The sequence below is a fragment of the Vespula pensylvanica genome, chromosome 3 (assembly GCF_014466175.1).
Source record: "Vespula pensylvanica isolate Volc-1 chromosome 3, ASM1446617v1, whole genome shotgun sequence".
Lineage (NCBI taxonomy): Eukaryota > Metazoa > Arthropoda > Insecta > Hymenoptera > Vespidae > Vespula > Vespula pensylvanica.
Window position 1 is genome coordinate 3,102,358 of NC_057687.1, and position 22,283 is coordinate 3,124,640.

The window sequence follows — 22,283 nt, forward strand, 5'->3', positions numbered from 1 at the left end:
GTAGATTCAAAATTACGAGTAGATCCCGTGGATGGCGGCTGTGTTTTAAGTTGAAAGTGCCGAATCACCACCGGTAGAGTCCGCTTGTTGGTAGCATCGAACTGGTGGCGGTGGTAATGGCGGTGGTAGTGGTGGTGGTGGTGGTGCTGGTGGTGGTGGTGGTGGTGGTGGTGGTGGTGGTGGTGGTGGTGATGGTCTCACTGGTGCCCTCCGTGACCTAGTTTTCCCCGGCTGTGCCGCCCAACTCTCGGCTGTTTCCCCGATATTCCTCTACGATCCGATGGATTCGAGAGATGTCTCGTCGATGCGCAACACCGACAGCATCAGCGTCAGCCACGGCTCGTCGTTTCTCGTTGAAGGACACGGGCTGACATTATTCGCGAGAGACACCACGGGAGCTCCTCGTTGAGAGGAGCAGCCCTTGGAGGAGCTACCCTAAGAGCTACCGTTCGAGTTAGCAGAACTATGCGCCGTGTCCTTACCGGTTGTGGCAGTTGTTCCGGTCGTTTCGAGGTACTCCATTATATCCTTTGATCCTCTCCTATATTTTTTGATTCTACTTATTCGTCTTCTTATTGTTCTTCATCTTCTTCTAATCCTCGTTATTATCCTTCCTATAAATCGAACCAAAAAAAAAAAAAAAGAATTGAAGTGTGCTCGGTATAATTGCCATTAGGCCGACGATGACGTCTCATTAAGGATTTCATTATTTCCTTTTCTTTTTCCTTCTTTCTTTCATTCTTTCCCCTCCACCCTCTCTCTCTTTCCTTCGAGTACAGTGGGTCGCTGCGTGTTTTCTTCCCAGTCCGGTGAGAGATATTGGAGTTTATGAGCTATTGGTGTTACGGTGTTATCGGTGCTTTTCTCTTCGGAGGGGAGGATCATGTTCGATGTTTCTCATGGGTAAGCCGTTTCCGATGTCTGATAGTTGTTATAGAATGGATTTCGATTAGTTCGCGGTGTTATTTTTTCCTTTACATTTTGATATCGTTAGATTCATTCAAGAGATTTTCTTTTTTGTTCTTTTTCTTTTTTTCTTTAGGGGGATTTTTCTCTTTCTTTCTTTCTTTCTTTCTTTCTTTCTTTCTTTCTTTCCTTCCTTCTCTTTCATTCATGTAGTTCTTCTAAATTTAAGCAGAACGAATGTTCCCCGTTCGTATTTCGAGTTAGAGTCTCGTGAACATCGTGAAAGCATTCGACGAAGTTTCAAGTCTTCCGGATTGCGAGTAGTAAACGCGAGTAGCGGATGATTGCGTTTCGCGCGTTTGAAAATATGTACGTATGGGTGAGAGAGTGGGAAGAAGGCACTTTTATCAGATTCCCTCGGCTTTCGAGGAACTCTCGCAAAGCACGAAGCATTTAACGAACAGCTGCAACCGATCTTCGTTACTGGGTCAACGTACTTTTTGGCAAAGCCGGTTAAACATTACGCATATCTCTCCTTCTCTATTTTTCTTTATTTCTTTTGCTTTCTGTATCTCTCTCTCTCTCTCTCTCTCTCTCTCTCTCTCTGTCTCTTTATAAATCTGTTTCACGATCATTGCCTATTCCTTCTGTCTTTTTATTTTCCGGAACTACGTCAAAAGCGAAATACCAACGTTTATAAATTTTTATGAACGTTATTATGAATTTCACATGTTCGGTTAACTTTAAAATTATATTGTTCGACATTATTAACGATGGAAAAATTATATTTTTTCGCAACACCAAAGACATTATTATGTTTGTTATTTCAGATATTTAACAAACGTTCTGTTAAACATGATTTTTTTTTATTACATTACTTATCCAATGTTATTAATAATATTAAAAGTTATACTTTTTAAACACTATACACATTAGTTTGTTAATTGATGAATTAAACGATTCAACAAACATTTTGATGGTTATGATTTTTTAAACTACGTTATTGATACAATATATTATTAATAATATGAATGTTATATTTCTTAAACATTAACGCGTATTATTATGAATTTAAGATATTTGACAAACATTCAATTATGATTTTTTAATATTTATACAAAAATATTAATAATATAGAAATTATATTTTAAAAGTCAACAAATATTATTATGAATTCCGTATTCAACGAATATTTTATTACTTATGATTATATTTTCTTAAGAAAAAAAAAAAAAAAAGAAAAAGAAAAAAAAACAAGAATAAAAAAGAAAGGAAAAAATGAATCTTCGAGAAAACTTAAGAGTTATAATTAAACTTTTTTACGCTATTATCTTTGAATAATTTTCGAATAAAATTTAGGGCAATATATATATATATATTTTCTCGTTGCATTCTTAATTTCTAAACTTAATGCCCTGTAGAATCGATCCATCTAAAAATATCATGACTTCGTTGACGTCGATAAAACGATAAAACGTTTTTAGTAGAGTAAAGTAAACGCTTCGAATTTTATGTCGTTTGAGCGCACATCATGTACGATAAGACATAATTCTGGACGATTGGATATGGTCTGGACGTGGCGTTTATTGCGTTTACGAACGGTTTTCTAATTTTGGAGCGACTCGAATAAATCCCTGAGCAGATCGGCAGAGATTTCATTTTTAAAACGTGCGCTGAATTCGTACGAGTAGAACAATTCACCCTTTTATCATTTGAATGTTTTACTTTTTATTTTTTTCCTCTTTTTCTCTCTTCTTTCAATCTCGAATTAAAAGAGTGACTTATTAAAAATATATTACATCGCGTTACACAATCCATTCTGTCTAGAAAAAAAAGGAAACAAAAAAACCAAAACGAAATATCTTCATCGTCAAACGATACAGGGTGAACCAAAAGTTCTTAAGTGTTAATAAAAATCAATTAGCCTTTTTCAAGATTTTTTAGCCTAATTCTTTCTTTTTTCAGATATCTTTTCAGATTCCTAACTTAGTAAAACTACAAGCCTAACTACAAATCTCAAATGTTTCGAAGAAAAGGAGTGATTGATTTAACAAAAAAAATATCTAAGGACTTTTAACTAGCCTACCCTATACAATGACCTATATAAAACAAGAAGATGGAACGAATAATTTTCTTTGTTTCCGATAAAACGCAATCTCTGCATTGCGAATTGTTAGAAATCTTGATTTCTTGAAATCCATCCAATAAAAATATTTCTTCCTTTGCATAAATTTACGATATTCGTATATGTATATTGATATATGCTTAGATACTCTTAATACTGTGCTTTTACGATCTTATTCAAATAATTGATCGAATCACTTTCAATTGATTTTTGACATATATACATAAACACAACATACTTATTTTTATTTGTTCATGCAGAATAATGGAGAGAAAAGAAGGCCGATCTTCGTGATATTCGTTTCGAATTTATACGTAATATTCAATAAAATAGAATAATTCGATTTAAATTTGAATCCTTTCACTCGATGTCAGTTTCCTCCAGAGGCCTCGCATATGTGATATATAACTACGACGAATCGAAACTCGGATATGACATTCGATGAAAATCCAATCTACTCTTCGGATTTATCTTCGTTTGAATTCTGCTGCTGCATCAAATATCGAACGAAAAAAAAAAAAGAAAAAAAAAAGAGAAAAAGAAGTATGTATCGACGTTCCTGTACGATTTCCTTCTATGTTTTCATTGTGATACGATGAAGAAAGAATTTTGCGAGGTATCTATACGTTCGATCTTTCAAACTTGCGATTCTCAAATACGAGCTTTTAGAGAAATGGACTACGAATTGAAAATAAAAGGGAGAAGACAGAGAGAATATATTACAGAGAGAAGTCAGAGCGGAATCCAAATTTCTAAACAGTTAGAATCGTTTTCGATAAGAAACGTTTCTATGTTTGTATGTTTGTTTGTTTGTTCGTTCTTTTCTTTTAAACGTTCAAACTTACAGCTATCGGCCATTTTCTTTTTCCTTTTTTTTTTTTTGCTATCTTTTAATTCATCAAACGAAACAAATGTATGCAGAGAGGTTAGGAAAAAAAGAGGATACGTTGAGAAAGAGTAAGAGAAGGGGTGGGAGAGGAAAAGAGGAAGATATATATCGTGACTTATAAAAGTGGAAGGTTTCCAACTTTCGATTCTGTTCTCGTCGATACACGGGCTTTGTGAATTTCTGGCCTTTGTCAACTCGAAGCATTGTTCTTTACTATACACACACACACACACACACACACACACACGCAGAAACACATATACAAAATCATATATACGTACACATATACATAAAGATACAACATACATATAAAACACTACACTTACACACATGTATCTACATGCATACATACACATACAGATATCACACACACATATGTACTGGTCTAGTTGCAATAATATGAGAACGTGGAAATCGAGGTTAGGTATCGTCTTCGATAACCTTAGAACTAATCATCGGCCATCATTTGTAAATTTAATTGTAATAATTAATAAAGAAGAACTTGATCGAAATACTTGAAATAAGATGATTGATATATGGAAATTATAATTAGCTCGGTTTAATAAGATCTTCTCTCTCTCTCTCTCTCTCTCTCTCTCTCTCTCTCTCTCTCTCTCTCTCTCTCTCTCTCTCTCTCTCTCTCTCTCTTTTTTCTGTCTTATTTAACCTCGAAAGACGGAACGAATTGTTTTGGCTGAAATTCAAGATCGTTGTCGAGGATAATAATCGTAGCGTCTTTTGCCAAGAAATAAATGAATGATTCACGTTCGGTGTTAACAATTATAATTTCTATTAATTAACGATCTAACTAAAGATCGTATGTGAACCGAATAGTTTTTCGAAGGGAATTCATATAATAATAATTCGTTAAATATTGGAAAAAAATGCTTTTTCTTTTTCCGTTTTCTTTTTTTTTTTTTTTTCAATCATTCACAAACCCGTTTAAATTACACCTCGTGGTATTTTCTCGTTGCGTATTCATAGGTCAGGACAGCCGCGAGCAATAAAGCGAATGCTTGTTGGTCAAACAAGATAATTGGTAATACTCGTACGATTGAAGGCCTACACTGTCATTTCTCTTCAACGTAAGGAGGAAACGTATATGTATAATATAGGGACAAAAATGTTCCTTTTCTATATCTATTCTTTATTTATTTATTTTTTTTTTTTCATTTTTTTTCTTCTTTTTCTTTCTATTAACCTTTTAAAAAAGACACGAATTATTTACCGTGAGATTTTTTCGAACTGTGTTTCTCCCTCACCCCATCAAAAAAAAAAGAAAAAAAAAAAAAGAAAAAAAAATAAAAAGAAAAAGAAAAGAAGAAAAAAAGAGACGAATTTATCCACTTTATACGTTCACGTCATCGTCTCGGATTGGAATCCACACGGTCAGTAGAGCTTTATGCTTCTAACTCGACGAATAGACCCTTCATTCAGATCGTCGTAGCCACAAAAAAAGGCAACGATTTTTGTTCCTTCTCGACGTTAAAGCAGCACACACGTAATAAATAATACACGTATATACGCACACATGTAATAAATAATACACGTATATACGTGCACACGTAATAAATAATACACGTACGTAGGCATATATACGCTCGTGTGCGTTAAAACGTATGATCCAAGAAGACCAGTTCCCGGTTCTTTTGCTAACAGTTCACTAGACTCGATTATTATCATTGCAAATGTACTGCTATAATTATTCCTTCTATAAGGTAAGACATTTTTCAAAGGGAAAATCATGAAAAAGGAAGCTTTCGCGTTATCGAGCAATATTGAATATCCATGGACGGTGATAATTCACGTTGAACGTTGTTAATCGGTAGTCAGTTGGCGTTTCTTAGCGCGGAGATGATTAATTTCACGGTGGATAGGAAACAAAGTGAGAGTCCGGTCTAGCAATTGAACGAAGATGCACGGCTGTTTGGATGAATCATCGTGCATGGAGAATTTAACTAACATAAGTACCAAGGCTCGCTCATTGATCTTGTCTCTCTAACAGACGAAACAGAGTGAACGCGACGTCCTGTCCTTTTCGAACAAACAAACGAACGAACAAAACATCGGCATTCTTGTCTCGGGGAGGAAAAAGAAGGAAGAAAAAGGAAAAGAAAAGAAAAAAGAGAAAAAAATTAAAGAAAAAGAAATAGAACGAATTTAAAGGAAAACAGGAATTTGGAGATGGCGCCTTCCTTGGCCTATTTAAAGATTACCAAGCAGAAATATCTTCGTAAACGACGTCGCACGTAACAAAAGAAGAAAAGAAGCTTTAAAAGAAAGAAAAAAGGAATTTAAAAAAAAAAAAAAAGAAAAAGCAAATATCTTCGTCGTTCGTTTTTGTTTCGTTTATTTATTTATTTATTTTCTTTTTTTCGTTGAGAAGTTCGTGTTTTATTTTCCTTCCTTCTTTTTTTTCTTTTTTTCCTTTTCTTCCTCCCCCCCCCCTCTTCCCCTTCACCAAAACTCGACTCGATAATAATTTACAATTAGGATAATAATCTTTTCTTTCTATGACGCAGGGATTAGGATGTAATCGAACGGACGACTTCAGCACACCTGTAAGTTCTGGTAGCAACATGGGGAGTATCGCAAGGTTTCCGAAATTGGACGAGTGCGCCCACTTTCATTACGAACATGTGGAGCTTGGTGCTTTGGAGGTGAGCCATCGGTTTATTACAAGCTCCGTTTACTACTAGCTCACTCGCAATAATTGCAAAAGCTTAACAATTAAATGGCAGGCAAGCGTTACGTAAATATTAAGCAACGAAGTTATAACCTAACGCAACTTTCTCTATTATTCAATCATTTGGCTAATTGATCGTTTGACGTACGGTGAAAAGCAAGACCCTTTATGGTTGATGTCTTTGTAGGTCTCCGTGAGCGAAGGCACCAATGAAGCAGACACCTACGCAGTTAGGGTAACTTCCGGAGATGCCTGTTGGACGCTCCAACGATCCTACGACAATTTCTTAATGTTCGACAAACAATTGCATCGATGTATCTTCGATAGAAAATTCTCATCCCTTCCAAAGTTACCAGACGCCAGGCCTAAATTACATTGGGTTATGATAAAGGACTACCTACAACGATTCTCACGCCTAAATCACGAGGGTCTAAACTGCGGTCCCGTATTAAATTGGTTGCAACTCGACAACAGGGGTAGAAGGATACTCGTGCCAGAATCTGATTCTTGTCCCATAAACACACCGGCTGTTGCAGCGGCCTATGCCGTTAGGCCTTACGTGGCACAGGCGCAGGATGAAATCTCATTTCAGGTGATTTTTTTTTTTTCTTCTTCTTTTTTCCTTTTCTTCGTCGTCACTCCGTTGCGAGAATTACTGATCTATATTTGGATTAATGATTTCCAAGATAGTTCTCTCTATCTCTCTTATTTCTTTCTTCTCAGCTTCCAAATCAATTAATTAATCCTTAATAGTTGAGAAACACTGGTTTTAAATGATTTTTAAAAGTCTCTCGGATCTCGTTTTATCTAACATCCTGTATCTATCTACATGGTCATACATCGTAAAACGTATTACAGGTCGGAGACATGATCTCGGTGATAGACATGCCACCACCAGGAGAAAGTACGTGGTGGCGCGGTAAACACGGATTCGCAGTCGGCTTCTTCCCAGCTGAATGTGTCGCAGTAATCGGAGACAAAGTTCCACGTCATTTAACAGTCTCGGCGACGGTCAGATCGAAATTACCGGTAAAACCGGTGCTTAGAAAGCACGGCAAATTAATCGCCTTCTTCAGATCGTTTATCTTGAACAGACCGTCGAGGAGAAGGTTAAAGCAATCAGGGATTTTAAAGGAACGTGTATTTGGTTGCGATCTGGGTGAACATCTTTTGAACTCCGGACAAGATGGTATTCTTTCTTTTCTTTTTTCTTTTTTAATTCGTATTTTCTCTGTCTTTTTTTTTTTTTTTATTTATTTTCATCTAGATATTTAATCTCACTTTGACAATTCTATTCATAGTCCCAACGGTTCTAACTTGTTGTGCCGAATTCATCGAGAATCATGGCCTGGTCGATGGTATTTATCGGCTGAGCGGTGTCACCTCCAACATTCAAAGACTAAGAAACGCGTTTGACGAAGATCGCGTTCCAGCGTTGCATTCCGACGAAAGTATCCTTCAGGACATTCACTCCGTGGCATCCCTGTTGAAAATGTATTTCAGAGAACTACCGAATCCTTTGTGTACATACCAACTCTATTCCACATTTGTCAGCGCCGTTCAAGCCAATAGCGACGCCGAAAGATTGAGGCGAATGAGAGATGCCGTTAGAAAATTGCCCCCACCTCATTATAGGTAATAAAGTTGTTCAATATCAAATGAAATATTAAATAGAACGTGGAGAGATATGCAATAATCCATCTTACGCTCTGTGTGAAATTTTGTAGAACATTAGAATATTTGATGCGTCATCTGGTAAGAGTGGCAGCTCGTGGTTCAGAAACTGGTATGACTCCACGTAACGTTGCGATCGTATGGGCTCCGAATCTTTTACGATGCAAGGAACTCGAGGTTGGTGGCGTGGCAGCTCTTCAAGGAGTTGGGGTACAAGCAGTAGTGACAGAATTCTTGGTCTGTTACGCCGAATTAATTTTTGGAGATGGACCGGTCGGTAGACCAAAATCGTTAGCCATTACGACACCTGCTCGTCTACTCAGTTTAGAGGAAGCACGAAATAGAAGTGTAAGAGGCGAACCAGATTATATAGAAGTTGGTGCTGGTCCGGCTGGTTTGCCATTGCATTATCATACAGTCATAGAGCTGCCACGAAAGAGAAATGGCTCGAAGCGTTCACCGTCATTAAACTGGAGAGCTTTGTTCGGTAGAGGTGGCTTGGGTGGTACCAGAGGCAAAGCCAGACAAGTTGGCACGCCACCTCAAGTAGAAACGGTGCCAAGTTCCTTAAACTCTTTGCGACGATTGAGACCTGTAAAAAGTGCGGATAGCTTGGATGGAGAGGACAGTTTGGGTCCTCTTTTAGGACCACCACCAGCGAGACCTTGCGGCCATAGCAGATCAGTTTCTCACGACTCTTATTTCGATCATTTGGCTGACGCGCCAAATGCGACATCACCTCTGGATCTTTCGGAAATCCAGCTTAATTTTGATCTTGAAGAAAGAGAAATGAGAATGTTTTCGGAGGAGGAGAGTGCTGGTGTCGCATCGGTCGAGGCATCGCCTCGACGACAGAGGACGGAAGGAACGCAGTGTCCTGCCATTACAGGTGGTTCCAAGAGAAAACGATCGAGACTCGAGGAACGGTTGCATTGCGACGTCGAGTTACGCTTTATCGATAGTCAAAGTCCCGATCAGGTATGAGATCATCGTCCAAAAAGAACAAGAAAATCTATACGTACGCGGTAACGTTATAAACGTCTCATTGTTTGCAGGTAATGGTGTCCGCGGATGTGCACAATATGGAAACGCCGTCTCCATTGCCAACTCCAGGTTATTTGCCATTATTGTCCGAAGCATCGACTCCTTTAACCCCGGCAACTTTGCAAGGAACGTCTCACTCCACCTCACCGATACCCGTCAATAGCCCTAGGATAAGTTTTCGAAGTTTTACTTTACCGTTAGAAATCGACGACGAACAAAGTAATACAAATAATTTGAACAGAGCTAGCGTGTCTTCCGATAAAACATCCGACCCTAGTCATAGGTTATCAGTAAGTTTAAACGAGCAGAATAACGCTAAGTCTTGCGAAAGAATACGTAGCTATGATAGACACGAGGATCCTTATAGCAACACGGTAATAGAGTCGTCGAAAGCTCGAAATACCGAGGAGTCGACGGACGCTGGAATATCCGATATTCCAGATCAAGAAATGACCCCTTGCGAGAGGTTAATATCATTGTGTAGCGAAGTCGAGTCCAGCAGAGTAACCTCACCGTCTAAGGACATATCGGACGAGTCCGAACTATGTCCGATCGAGAAAAATAAATTATCTATCGATAACAAAGATACATCGAATGCAAAGAAGCAAGAAACCCCTAATAACAATCGATCTACCGACGTGCAGAATCAAGAAATGATTGCCGAGAATTCGGACCTACATGGACACGAATTGGCCGGCTTACCGTTATCGAATACAACTGATCTAGATTCCCCGATGTCTTGCGAGCAAACTTTGGAAGACTTGCCGGATTCAGGATTTGTAATATGCGACAGTTCCGATAAGATATTTACCAACACGGAAACTCAGCCAATGGTAACTACTACGAACGATTCCGGTGAATGGGTTATCGTCGAGAGGACGACTGGCTCCATAACAACGCCAAGCAGCGAATCCAGTAGTCCTAAAGATCCGTTAGAAGGAACTATGAATCCAGCGATAGCTACGGAGGCACCACAGTTGAGATCCATGTCGGAAAATGTTTCACGAACGTCATTGGACCTTACGATGGGTTCTACGGTAGACACGGATACTTCCTGTATCGGAGCAAGTGATTTAACCGAAAGTCCTGTTCTGGCGCAAGTGTCAGGCGATATGACCTGCTGCGACGTTAACGACGTTAAAGATTACAAGGATTTCGAAGAGCACGAGGATACGCAGAGACCATCCACGACGTTTACGAACGAGTTTACGAATGATCTTCCTTCCATTTTACAGGATCAAGACAATGGTAACGAGAAAGTTTGCGAGGTGAATATAACCGACATCGAATCGAACGAGGATCGTCCCGAGCTAAAGATAGACAATTCTTTCGTTCGGTTAGACAACACGCATGTGCATAGTACGAATAAGAATCAAGACGGCAAGAGAACGGAGTGCGAGGTCGATAAGACGCAAAAGCAACAACAGCAACAACAACAAGACGTACAACGATCTATGGAAAGTCATCAGAAATTGCAATACTCGAAGCACGCCGATCACCAAAGATGTTCAAAACAGTCCGACAAAAACAAAGAGGTCAATGAAATTGAAACGGATGGGGATAAAGATATGTCCGAAAAGTGCCAAAGTTTCGAGCAGCTGTCTCAGAAGCAACAGAAAAAACAAAGTCCGCAACATAAATATATTTCGAAACACGAGGGCGAGAGTCCTAAGAGAAACAGTATACGTCATTCGCAATTGCGTGAGAATATCGAAGTTGTTATACCTTCGGAGAACGCTGCGGAACCTTGCGAGATCGCGCATGTTCCAGAGGGTGCATCAGAAGCGATGCCTTTGGATTCGTCCTTTTCCAACAGTTCGTCGCCAGTCGACGATTCCATCGTTCTACGTGACACAGCTGCTATTTTACAAGAGTTAGCTTTACAGAGATTATCCGGTGGTATGGTAGGGGAATTGTCTATTCCACCTCCTAGAAGAAGATACGAGACCGAGGTTACCAGAGAACGAAGAAGTTTCGATTCCGAGATTGGTCGAGAAATCGTTAGAGAACGAAAAATGCGTCAGGAGTTAGATTCGGCAAGGGGTAAATCCGAGGAACCACCTGTAAATAGTACACATCATTTGCCACCGTGTTTGCGAGCTCGTCATGCAAGAGCTACGCGTGCCGCTTTAAGCAGATCTCTCGACGAAGCAAAGTTCAATCAGATGACCGGTGACACCTCATTACCAGTAAAACAAGCTTCCGATGACGTTCAGCACAGTTCCACGCCTAACGTTGGCACCGTTACGAATCCTTCCCCTAACAGTTCCGAGAAGGTTCACTTGAAGAATCTCGGTGGTCTCGACTTGGGTGACCCACAGTGTCGAGAAAGAATAGAAAAGTACAAAGAGGAAAGGCGGACGTTTCTGAGAGACAAATATAGATCGGAGAGTTTTCGTGGTATGTCCTCGAAAGCTGAAGGTGACGGTGAACAGGCATTGTTGGCCAGATTAAAGCAGAGAACATCAAGGCCGTCATTTCATTGACACTGATCTGATTCTCTTCTTGAATTTCAGAATATATAAAACCTGCTATTTAAAAAGGCTGCCAATGCACTGATTTTTTTTTCTTTTTCTTTCTCTCTCTCTTTCTTTTTTTTTCTTTTTCCCTTTGGAAAATTCAATTTTGAAGATAAGACTCGTCTCATCGTTGGCCGAGATTATTGATTGTTTGAACGAAGATGATCAAATATGAGATATAAGATTTGTGAGATTGCACCGTTAAGCTGAAACGTGCAATATAATAAATAATTTTTTTTGCCTTTTCCTTTTCCTTTTTCTTCTTTTTGTTTTTTTTTTCTTTTCTTTTCTTTTCTTTTTTTCGAGGAACTTCCTAACTTATTAAACGATCGCGAGTGTAACTAATTCCCTTTTTCTTCTTTTTCTTTTTTTTTTTTTTTTTTTTTCTTTTTCCATTGTTACGAATTTTAATAATAAGATATTTTTTATTACTATTCCCAAAGATAATAGTTCGCCCGTCGTTCGTATTTATTGTGTTGTTCTGTTATCGGCTTCTATTATTATACGTTTTACTTTGGACGTATGTACCAGAGTTGTGTGTGTCTGCGAAATTGCATTTATTAGTACGAAAGTATATTCAAGTGAGCACGTTGATTGTATAGGAACATTTTTGAAACGCTTCTTTCGCCGCAAATGCGTATGCGTTTTCGTTGTTAATAATGATTATAAATGAGATATCTTTTTTATATTATAAAGCGTTGGTTGTCAATGTTTAGTGTGAAATTCGTTCGACGTTTTCTATTAGCGAACTTTTGCGCCTTATTGCTTCGTACTTTAATGAATAATTCATTTGAAAATTTTTTTACGCGCGTTGCTGTTAATGTTATTTCGATCTCTGGTACACATTTATAATGCTTCGTTTATATCGATAATGAAACGAGAAGAACTCGATAAATCGTTTTTTTCTTTTTTATATAGGTATATATATATATATATATATATATATATATATATGAAATATTAAGTTGAGCGTTTTATAAAAGTGTAACGATATGGTTACGTTCTTTTGTGGACTGGTCCACATTGGATATATATATATATAGCTTTTGTATATGCTCTCATTTTTATTTAGTCTTTATGTATAAAAAATACACACACACACACACACACAGATTAAGTTAATTTATGGATTAGCAAGATTATGGATAAAAAGATGCGACTTGAAATCAAGATTACTATTTGGAATCAATTGTCTCGAGATAAAAATGATACTCTGAATTAAAAAGATAATAGATTTTATATATATATATATATATGTATATATATATATATATATAAAATCCAACTATAGAATCGATAGTTAAATCGTCATTAACTAAATACGATTAACGCGATTATTTCCTCGTTTTGAGATCTGTAGTATGTTTCGACAATTTTTATCTAATAAATTTAATCTACCCTTTACGATACATTAATTGTATCGCAACAGTATGACGTAGAAAACAAGTTAATCTTCTCACTATAATGATTCTATTTCCTTGAAGAAAAAAAAAAAAATAATAAAAAAATAAAACATTTTGCTCTCTACGAATTATTCAAAATAACTTGATTTAGGACCGGTTTACTCGCAAAGAAATTTTAAGTAGATCTTTAGAAGATAGTTGACGAAGGTGCATGTAACTATTATTACACGAAGCTAATGGTATTGACAAAAAATAACCATATATTTTCTCGTAAAAACATATACACATCTCTTCGCATAGAACTCTACACATTTTTTCTATTCCCGACCAAAAATCAAAGAGGAGAAAAAGAAAGCGATGGTACTCAACGAAAGTGATATTTTACGCGAAAATTTTTCGCTTTTGAGAAACGTCTTACGTTTATTGATTATAAAGTAGAATGAAAGTTCATAGCCTATTTGAATAATATTGTACAATAAAGGCGTTGTTATAAATTAAGAACAACAAGATATAGCGATGTAAACTTTCAACTCTTATGATATAAAATGGAGAAAAAATGAATTAATCTCCTAGCCAAATATACATATATACTATTTAACGAAAAATTTTAAAGTTCAAATTCAAGAAAACGCGATATTATGATACATAAAATTTTCTTCGGAATATATTAAAATTCATTGAAATTTTATTGATATATATATATATGTGTGTGTGTATATATATATATATATATATATATATATATATATATATATGTATATATATACATATAATAATATAATATTTCAACTATTTTACGAAAGATCCCAACACGCTCTTGTGAATTTCAATTTTTTAAATTAAACGACAATCTTTCGTGTCAATCGTATTATACTTGAGATTAATTGAAAAGTTCTGATTAAATTCTTCGTTTATTCTAATTAAGTTAGTAGGGAAAAGCAAAAGAAAAGAAAAACAAGAAAATAGAAAAAAAAAAAAAGAGAAAAATAATACAAATATGCATGCACGAGTAGTTAAATGTATTTAAAAAGCTACTAACAATATAATAGCGTGATTAGAAAATGAGAAAGGATTTCTAGACATCTAACAATCTCTCTTGACCCTTGCGAATATTATGCCGTATTATAGAAAAAGGCCTATATAGTTTTAGCGAGTTACCTAAATGTAATACGCCTGAACAGTAAACTATAAAAAAGAAAAAAAGAAACGTAAACTATTTACAAGATACTTCTGCGCAATATATAATACGCAATGATGATGATGCATCCAAAGGATGTTTATTTTTAATAATTTCAGATTGCCCATGTCGATCGTACATATATATATATATATATATATACACACACACACACACATACATATACATATGTGTACATATATATATGCAAATATATATATACATATAATATGCATATATATGTATATAAGTGTATATATATGCACATATATACACTTATATACATATATGTATATATATATATACATTTATATACAAATATATATGTATATATACATGTGTATGTGTGTATGTATGTATGTATGTATGTATATGTATATATGTACGATATAACTTTTAGACTTATTGTTAGAGAGAAAGAAAGAATGAGAAAGAGCCTAATGAAATAATGCGGATTATATGATGTAGATGTACTTTGATTGAGAGGGGGGGAAAAAATAAGTAAGAAAAAAGTAACGGAAAACATTTTTCGCAAGACCACATAAAAAGACTAATCCTATATACGACATTGAAGGGCTGATAGTAATCTTGCTTTTGAGCGTTTAAAAGCCCACCGTTTCTCAGCCTGAACGATTTTTGTCCTAACCCTTATTATATTTCGTCCCACCCTCTAGCTGTATACTTTTCGTCTTATAAACGTTTTTGTTACTAGAGAATACCGTTTTGCCTACTACAAATATTCTTCTTATTAAATATATATATATATATATATATACACATACATATATAAAATAAATATATATATATATATATATAGAAATTATATGTAAACAAATATAAATATTATAAATATGGAGAAGTTATTTAACCAACGCTTTGTCTATCGTCTACACCCATCTTATTGTATGTATTGTACGTCCTTGTATGTACACATTATTATTATTATTATTATTATTATTATTATTATTATTATTATTATTATTATTATTATTATTGTTTTTCATTTCTTCGAAATTTACATACAAAAAAAATTGTCAATGGAAGAAAAATTAAAGTTTAATTGAGAAAATGTGATCTACAAAAGAAATATATATTCAATCCTTATAAAAATACTTGGTAAAAAATTGATGAAAATTGGTCAGAACCCATCGTCACGTTTTTATTTCTTTCTATCTTTTTCCCTTTTAAAATTTTCTTATGTTCTTTTCTCTTTGTTTCTCTTTTGTTCTTTTTTTAGCGACGAAAAGTAATCGTATATTTATATACAGCCTCGTTTTAAATGGAGAGAAGAAAATTTCAGATCGATCGATCGGACTTGTCAATATGAAAGTCAATCGATGATCTTCGTCGGATCGTTAGGGGTTGGTGAAATCTTTCGAATAGAAAGATAGAGAGGAGATGGGGAAGGGAAAGGTTGGAGGAGGTTACGTCGGGTCGCGCGTTACATTGTCATCGAGAAACAACTCCTTTTGATCGTATGCTAACCCCTTAAAAAAAAGTCGTAGAGGGGGCCTTTAGTCTTTACTACTTCTCTTTAAACGCCGTGATAGAGTGGTTGAAAGGTGAGTACCACTCGAGCGGTGCCGGAAGAGGTGAGAGGAGGACGTAACCCCGTATCACCGAAGCAGATGAAGAAGAAGTAGATGGAGAAGAAGAGAAGAAAAAGAGAAAGAGAGAGAGAGAGAGAGAGAGAGAGAGAGAGAGAGAGAGAAATGAGAGAGAGAGAGAGACAGAGACAGAGACACAGTCGAGGCCGCTTTTATGTCGCGGAAGGAGGGCCACTTGAGGGCTCAGGAAGTACGTAGGTGAGAGCTCGACTCCGTGACTATCGGCGAATCTTCCTCGGTAATTATTTTTAAACACGTCGTGGAGATACGAATCTCCGCTGGCTCTAGTACCGAACAACCCTGTAAACTCTTCGTGACACTCCTCGGTACCTAACTAAATAACCGGACTAATCAGACCTCTGTTCGGAGACCAGCACGTATTGTATTACTATATATATATACACACACATACGTACATATATATATATATGTGTATATATATATGCATACTCGTTGATAATTATTTTACCGCAAAACACGCAGACGATGAGAATAACGAGAATGCTGTCAGCTCTTTCTTTCTTGTCGATTTAAAAAGAAGAAAAATAAATATATTAATTTTATGTGAGAGTAAAATCGTTCTATTAATATTGAGAAACAAGTAATTGTGTGTGTGGGTGTGTATGTATCTAATATGTGTGTGTATATATATATAGAATGTCGTGTTTATCTCGAAAAATTGTAATATCTCGCGAGGGATTAAACCTGTAAAAAAAAAATTTTTTGACAGATATATTTGTTGTAAAGGGATATTTTCATGTGATGTTAATTCTTTTTTATCAGTCGAATGGTGTTGGAAATTTCAAAGCCTGATTCATTTGTGTTAATAAAATTATATATTTTGCTTTTTATAGAACATTCGTTGAGACGAATTCGACAGTATTCCATATGAGATCATTTGTTATTATAAATTATATTATAAATTTACAAATTTCTAAGGAGTATAACATTCTATCGTTGATTCTTGGCTGTTAGGCTACATGTTAAAAATTAAACTAAAATCGAAGTTTTTATTTCTTTTAATATTTTTCAAATTATCAAACCAAGTAAACAAAAATTATTTCGTAAAAAGTTTGATCTTGCCTTCTTATATATATCTATGTTTTTGTTCTTCTATCCATCCGGACATAATTTTCCTCTTATCCAATTTTCGAAAGTTGTTAATTCGAAATTGTATTAATCTGTAGAATTCGCTTAATAGAGTTCTTTCTATTCTTTTCTGAAAAAAGTTTTATTTTGAAACATATGCAAAAAATGTGTTGTACGTAGCCAATGACATCTAATTCTTCGCAAAAATCAAAATTATCTAATAATAAACTTCAATTAATTAATTTTGCTCCAGATGAACTGAAAAAGAAAATATATGGCGCAGAATATCACAATTTTCCAGTTTTAATAGCACGGGAATGTTATAAGATTACGTAAAGAAAGTAAATTTGTTATTCTTCTTTCTAAACATAATCAAAATAAATTAAACAAGTATGAAAAATAATTAATGTTTTCTTAATTTAATAATTTAATAATTTATTATAAAATAATATTATTAATAATATTATTAAATAAAATAATTTAATGATTTATTGAAAAATAATTTAATTATTTTCTCTTTCGATTGGCCAGTTGCATCTTAATGTAATCAAATAAATTCTAGATGTTTGCAAGATTTGATAACTAATGATGGCAATGAAAATAAATAAGAGAATATTGAAGCTACACAAAAAGTAGAAAAGATAAAGAAAGATAATAAAGAGGTTTCAGGATAAATCTGTACTATAGAAGAATTGTAGGGAAAGAGGTAATCATGCTAACAGAAGTTAAATAAGCGATGTATCGATATCAGTTGATATCAGTTATAAAAAAAAAAAAAAAAAAGAAAAACTGTAAAAGCGAAATAATTAAATCCGTTGTTCTTTATTAATTTGCTAATATATATTACACTGCGTTATATACCTTTACATTACACTGCGTCATATAGCTTTAAATTATATAATATTCTATTATATCAAATTGCAATTTATATGATTAAGCAAATATTCGTATAATTAACAAATAGAATGTATTATGTACATACAAATAATTAAACTGAAAATAAATGTTTATTGAGAATAAAAATTCAATATGTTCTTTCTTAAATCCAATCATATTTATACCAATTATTCGTCATATACCATACATAAATTATTATAGAAATTGTTATTTGTATAATAATTATATAAAGGAAAAATAAGTAACCAGAAAAAATTAAAAACTGTTAAAAAGATAAAAAGTTTGCAAAGAATGATTTGCAAATAAACTTTTCATTTTGAATAAAATTTGTAATTCTTAACAAAAGAGTATAATTTACCAAGAGGTAATATGACTTCTCTATCTTTTTCAGCGTTATGTAATCTGGATACCAAATTCTTTTTGCGGGAAAAATTTATCCTCTGTCCAAAATTTGAAACTTCGACCAGAAAAACATAACTTATCAAGAGGTAGTATGAGCTCATGTGCCACTTCTTCTTACATCATATAATCTGAACATAAAATTCGATTCGCAGAAAAAATTTTACGTTCTCTAGAATTTGAATTTTCGAACAGGAGAATATAATTGACTAGGAGGCGGCATGATTTCGCGTGCTATCTCTTCGCGTATCATGTCATCCAAAACTCGTATCATATAGACAAAATTCGATTTGTGAGATAATTCTCTTTCTCTAAAATTTAAATCTTCGATCAGGAGAACATAACTTATCAAGAGATAGTATGATTATGTATCACGTCTTCTCGAGTTATATGATGCGGATATAAAATTCAATTTGCGGAAGAAATTTCTTTTCGAATCAGGATTTCAAATATAAGTTTTTGGATAAGAATAATAATAATAATAAGGTTTAATAAAGAATTCATCTTATTTCTTTTGAGGTTAAATACCTTTATTTTCATTTTTATTAACAATACATAATAATTACATCGTCTTTCATAATTATACAAATATTTACTTTGTCATATAAATTGCGTTATAATATAATACAATATATTACAATATAATACAATATAATGCAATATAATATAATATAATACAATATAATATAATATAATATAATACTATTCTTAACAAAGGACGAGCTTCTTATCTTCTTTCGTGCTTCTGAACTTTTTGATCTAAGTGTACGAAATTTATTTCATAAAAATTCTTTCTTTATTTACATCATGCAGTTTAACAATCAGTAACCAACAAGACAGAATTCTACTCTTGAAAAATTCACAAATTTGTAATGTAATTTATAACATTTTATAATAACAAATGACCTGACATTTTAAATGCCATCGGACTGTGAAAAGAAAAATATGTATTTAAATGTAAAAAAATGAATTTGATTTTAAACTTTCGTCCACCACTAATCCTGAAATAAAAAAAATAAAATTGATACCATATGATGCTTTCGTACCAAATCTATAAAAAAATTTTTTTTCTGTATTCTATCACTTACAAAATATTCCAATTTTTTGTGTGTTTGTGTCTGTGAATGTATTTATATGGAAAAAGAAATCAGTGGGAGAAAAATTATTCTATTTACATGGATTACAAAGTGATTAAGAATAAAAGGTTTTGTTTTAAATACATCGTTAAGAAACATCTATACTATACTAGATTTGCGGAAATCATACATTTGAGAGATTTTAAACTTCATAAAAGTTAAACAAATCATAAATATTACTTTTTAACAATTAATATTAATTTAAATATGTATCAATTTTATAACTAAATAAATCGCATTTCAATATACACATTTTAATACAACAATATTCGATCTAACGACGGATTTTATTAAAAATAAATAGAACTGTAATAAAGTAAATATAATTAATGTTCTTAAATATAGTATTAGAAATGAAGGATGGAGTATTAGTATTAGTATAGAAAGTATTATATATAGTATAGAAATGGAAAAATGGAGGATCTTGATTTTTAATCCTTTATAAAGATTCACTGTTCTTAATCGTATATTTTAAGGATATATTAAAAGATATAATCCGTAAGAATATAAAATTTTTTTTATTTTCACAATATTGATCGAATCGTTTTCAATATTCGTTTTCTTTTCTTTTTACATTCTCTGTTTCTGTCTATCTGTCTATCTGTCTCTCTCTTCTTCTTTTTCTTTCTTTGTTGTATATACGTATGTATGTATGTACACACACACATGTATATATTATATTGGTATCTCTGTCTTTCTCGAGCTTCATTCTCACCCCTCTAGGGGGTAGGCCGCCTTTCAGGGTGTGCAAATCGAATCAGAACGCCCCCGCAGGGTCGTCGACAATGTTATTTGTTAGCGGAAGCGTCGTAGTAACCGGAGGTTGAAACGAGGCCAGATTGGCCAGGGTGATCAAGTTAAACGGCACGTGGGCAGTAATGCCGTCGCCTATGCTACGACATCGCCTACCCGTTCTCGACGTTCAACCTCGATCCATCCTTGATCCCTACTCAATCCGTTCTTGAGAATGAGTGGACTCCCGGATGGCCCTTCTTTTTCTACGAGAATACTAAACTTCTTTTTTCTTTCGATATAGTTCGATCACGTCTATGAATCTCACAACGTTATTGCTATTAATTAAAAACTTACTTAATGAATGATTTAACTAAGATAAGTTAACTAATCAAATAATGCTAATGTTATTCAAAGCCACGTGACTAACTGGGGTAAATGCTAAATCAATCATCATTGGATTCACCATATTACTTTTACGAATTTTCAATCTCTTCGTTCCTTGTTATATACACACTCTCTCTCTCTCTCTCTCTCTCTCTCTCTCTCTCTCTCTCTCTTCAGTTTTAAAATCAGTAGATAATATTATAAGTTTGTTCTTATTATGAAAGAAATCGTAACGTAAACGTTGACACGAAAGATACTCGTGAAATGAAATAATTTATTTTTCTGCAAATTCGCTAATATTCAAACGAAGAAAACAAATAGAAGAGACGACTGAATGGTGAGAGTAGATCCGGTAGGATTTTCTGTGGATAGAAGAGTACTCAAGGGTGGATTTATCTCGAGGGTTGGTCGGTCGGTCGCAGAGCTGCGGATTGACACGCGGCGACGTCTTGACAGCTTGTTAGCCTAACGGCCGAACTCCGTTCATCGAACACGATGCGCTTGAGCCTCTTTAGCGCTCTTTAGCTTGACATTTCGATTCGCAGGGACGTTACACCATAGCCTACTATCCTTCCATTTCTTCCTACTCGAAATCTCACTCTCGAATTAACTCTGTCACGTTTTTATTCTTTGCGAATTATTGAATACATACAAGACATATTGTCCATTGTCACCGTTTAACATATTTCCATTCTGAGAATTATATTCATCATTATTTTTCGAATAGGTACTCTCGTATAACATTAAGATTTTAACGAAATTCTATAATATAGAAAGAAAAAAGAAAATATAATGTATCAAATGATCTAAAATCAACGATCAAACGTAAGTGATCCCTTAAAGCGATACTGGTGCCACCATATGGTTCGTTACTCCGCTTACGTGCCATTTGACAAAGAGAGAACCAACAAAGAAGCCCATGTAGGTACATACATATGTACGTGCTCACGTATTCATGTTCTTACTCAGAAAGAGTGATAGAGATAGAGATAGGAGAGAAAGAGAAGAGAGAGAAGAGAGAGAGAGAGACAGAGAGAGAGAGAGAGAGAGAGAGGAAGATAGGTAGATAGATAGAGAATGCGTGACAGTAATTTCGTTTGATATGATTACGCCGCTCGACGCTCGTCGTCGGGCGTCCGTACGTTTAATATTCGGCCCCTTTTCGATCTTCTCGTGTGATGTGCGCGCCGCTACTCGACGTTTTATGTACGGACTACAGAGGAGGTGACGTCGAAAAGCAGCGCGAAGGGGGTGAAAGTGAGAGGAGGGAGGGTTGGTGAGGATAGAGAGAGGGAGATAAAGAGAGAGACAGAGAGGGAGAGGGAGAAAGAGAGAGAGAGAGAGAAAGAGAGAGATAAAGAGAGATAGAGAGATAGTCACCTACACGAGTCAGGGGTTAAACTCGTAGGTGAATGCATTACACGTACCCCGGAGCCCACGCATATCGGTACCGAACCCCTCCGACGGAAAATAATGAAAGTAATGGGAACACGCCCACTGCATTTAGTCCGCTCGACGCAACTATCCCGCCTCAACCCCGTCCTCGACGTCCAGCTCCCCTCTTCTCACACTCACCCTCTCTCTTTCTCAACCTCTCTCTCTCTCTCTCTCTC

At 34.9% G+C, this 22,283-nt stretch overlaps 1 protein-coding gene across 11 annotated transcripts in view; it reads left to right on the plus strand.

Annotated features, from left to right (window-relative positions):
- The window catches only part of LOC122628003 (GTPase-activating protein CdGAPr), a 38,013-nt gene extending 25,924 nt beyond the window's left edge, over positions 1-12,089 (plus strand). For 7 of the 11 annotated variants that reach the window (XM_043809772.1, XM_043809770.1, XM_043809768.1 and 4 more), the window contains 6 exons: positions 6,443-6,580; positions 6,794-7,198; positions 7,465-7,795; positions 7,908-8,241; positions 8,334-9,258; positions 9,336-12,089. In XM_043809772.1, coding sequence (XP_043665707.1) covers positions 6,443-6,580; positions 6,794-7,198; positions 7,465-7,795; positions 7,908-8,241; positions 8,334-9,258; positions 9,336-11,810 — 4,608 coding nt within the window. In that variant the 3' untranslated portion in view covers positions 11,811-12,089. Of the gene's footprint in view, positions 1-174; positions 514-538; positions 904-5,202; positions 6,170-6,222; positions 6,253-6,442; positions 6,581-6,793; positions 7,199-7,464; positions 7,796-7,907; positions 8,242-8,333; positions 9,259-9,335 lie in introns of those variants that run through there. The other 4 variants (XM_043809777.1, XM_043809775.1, XM_043809778.1 and 1 more) reach the window with 4 other exon arrangements.
- Positions 12,090-22,283: the final 10,194 nt, after the last annotated feature.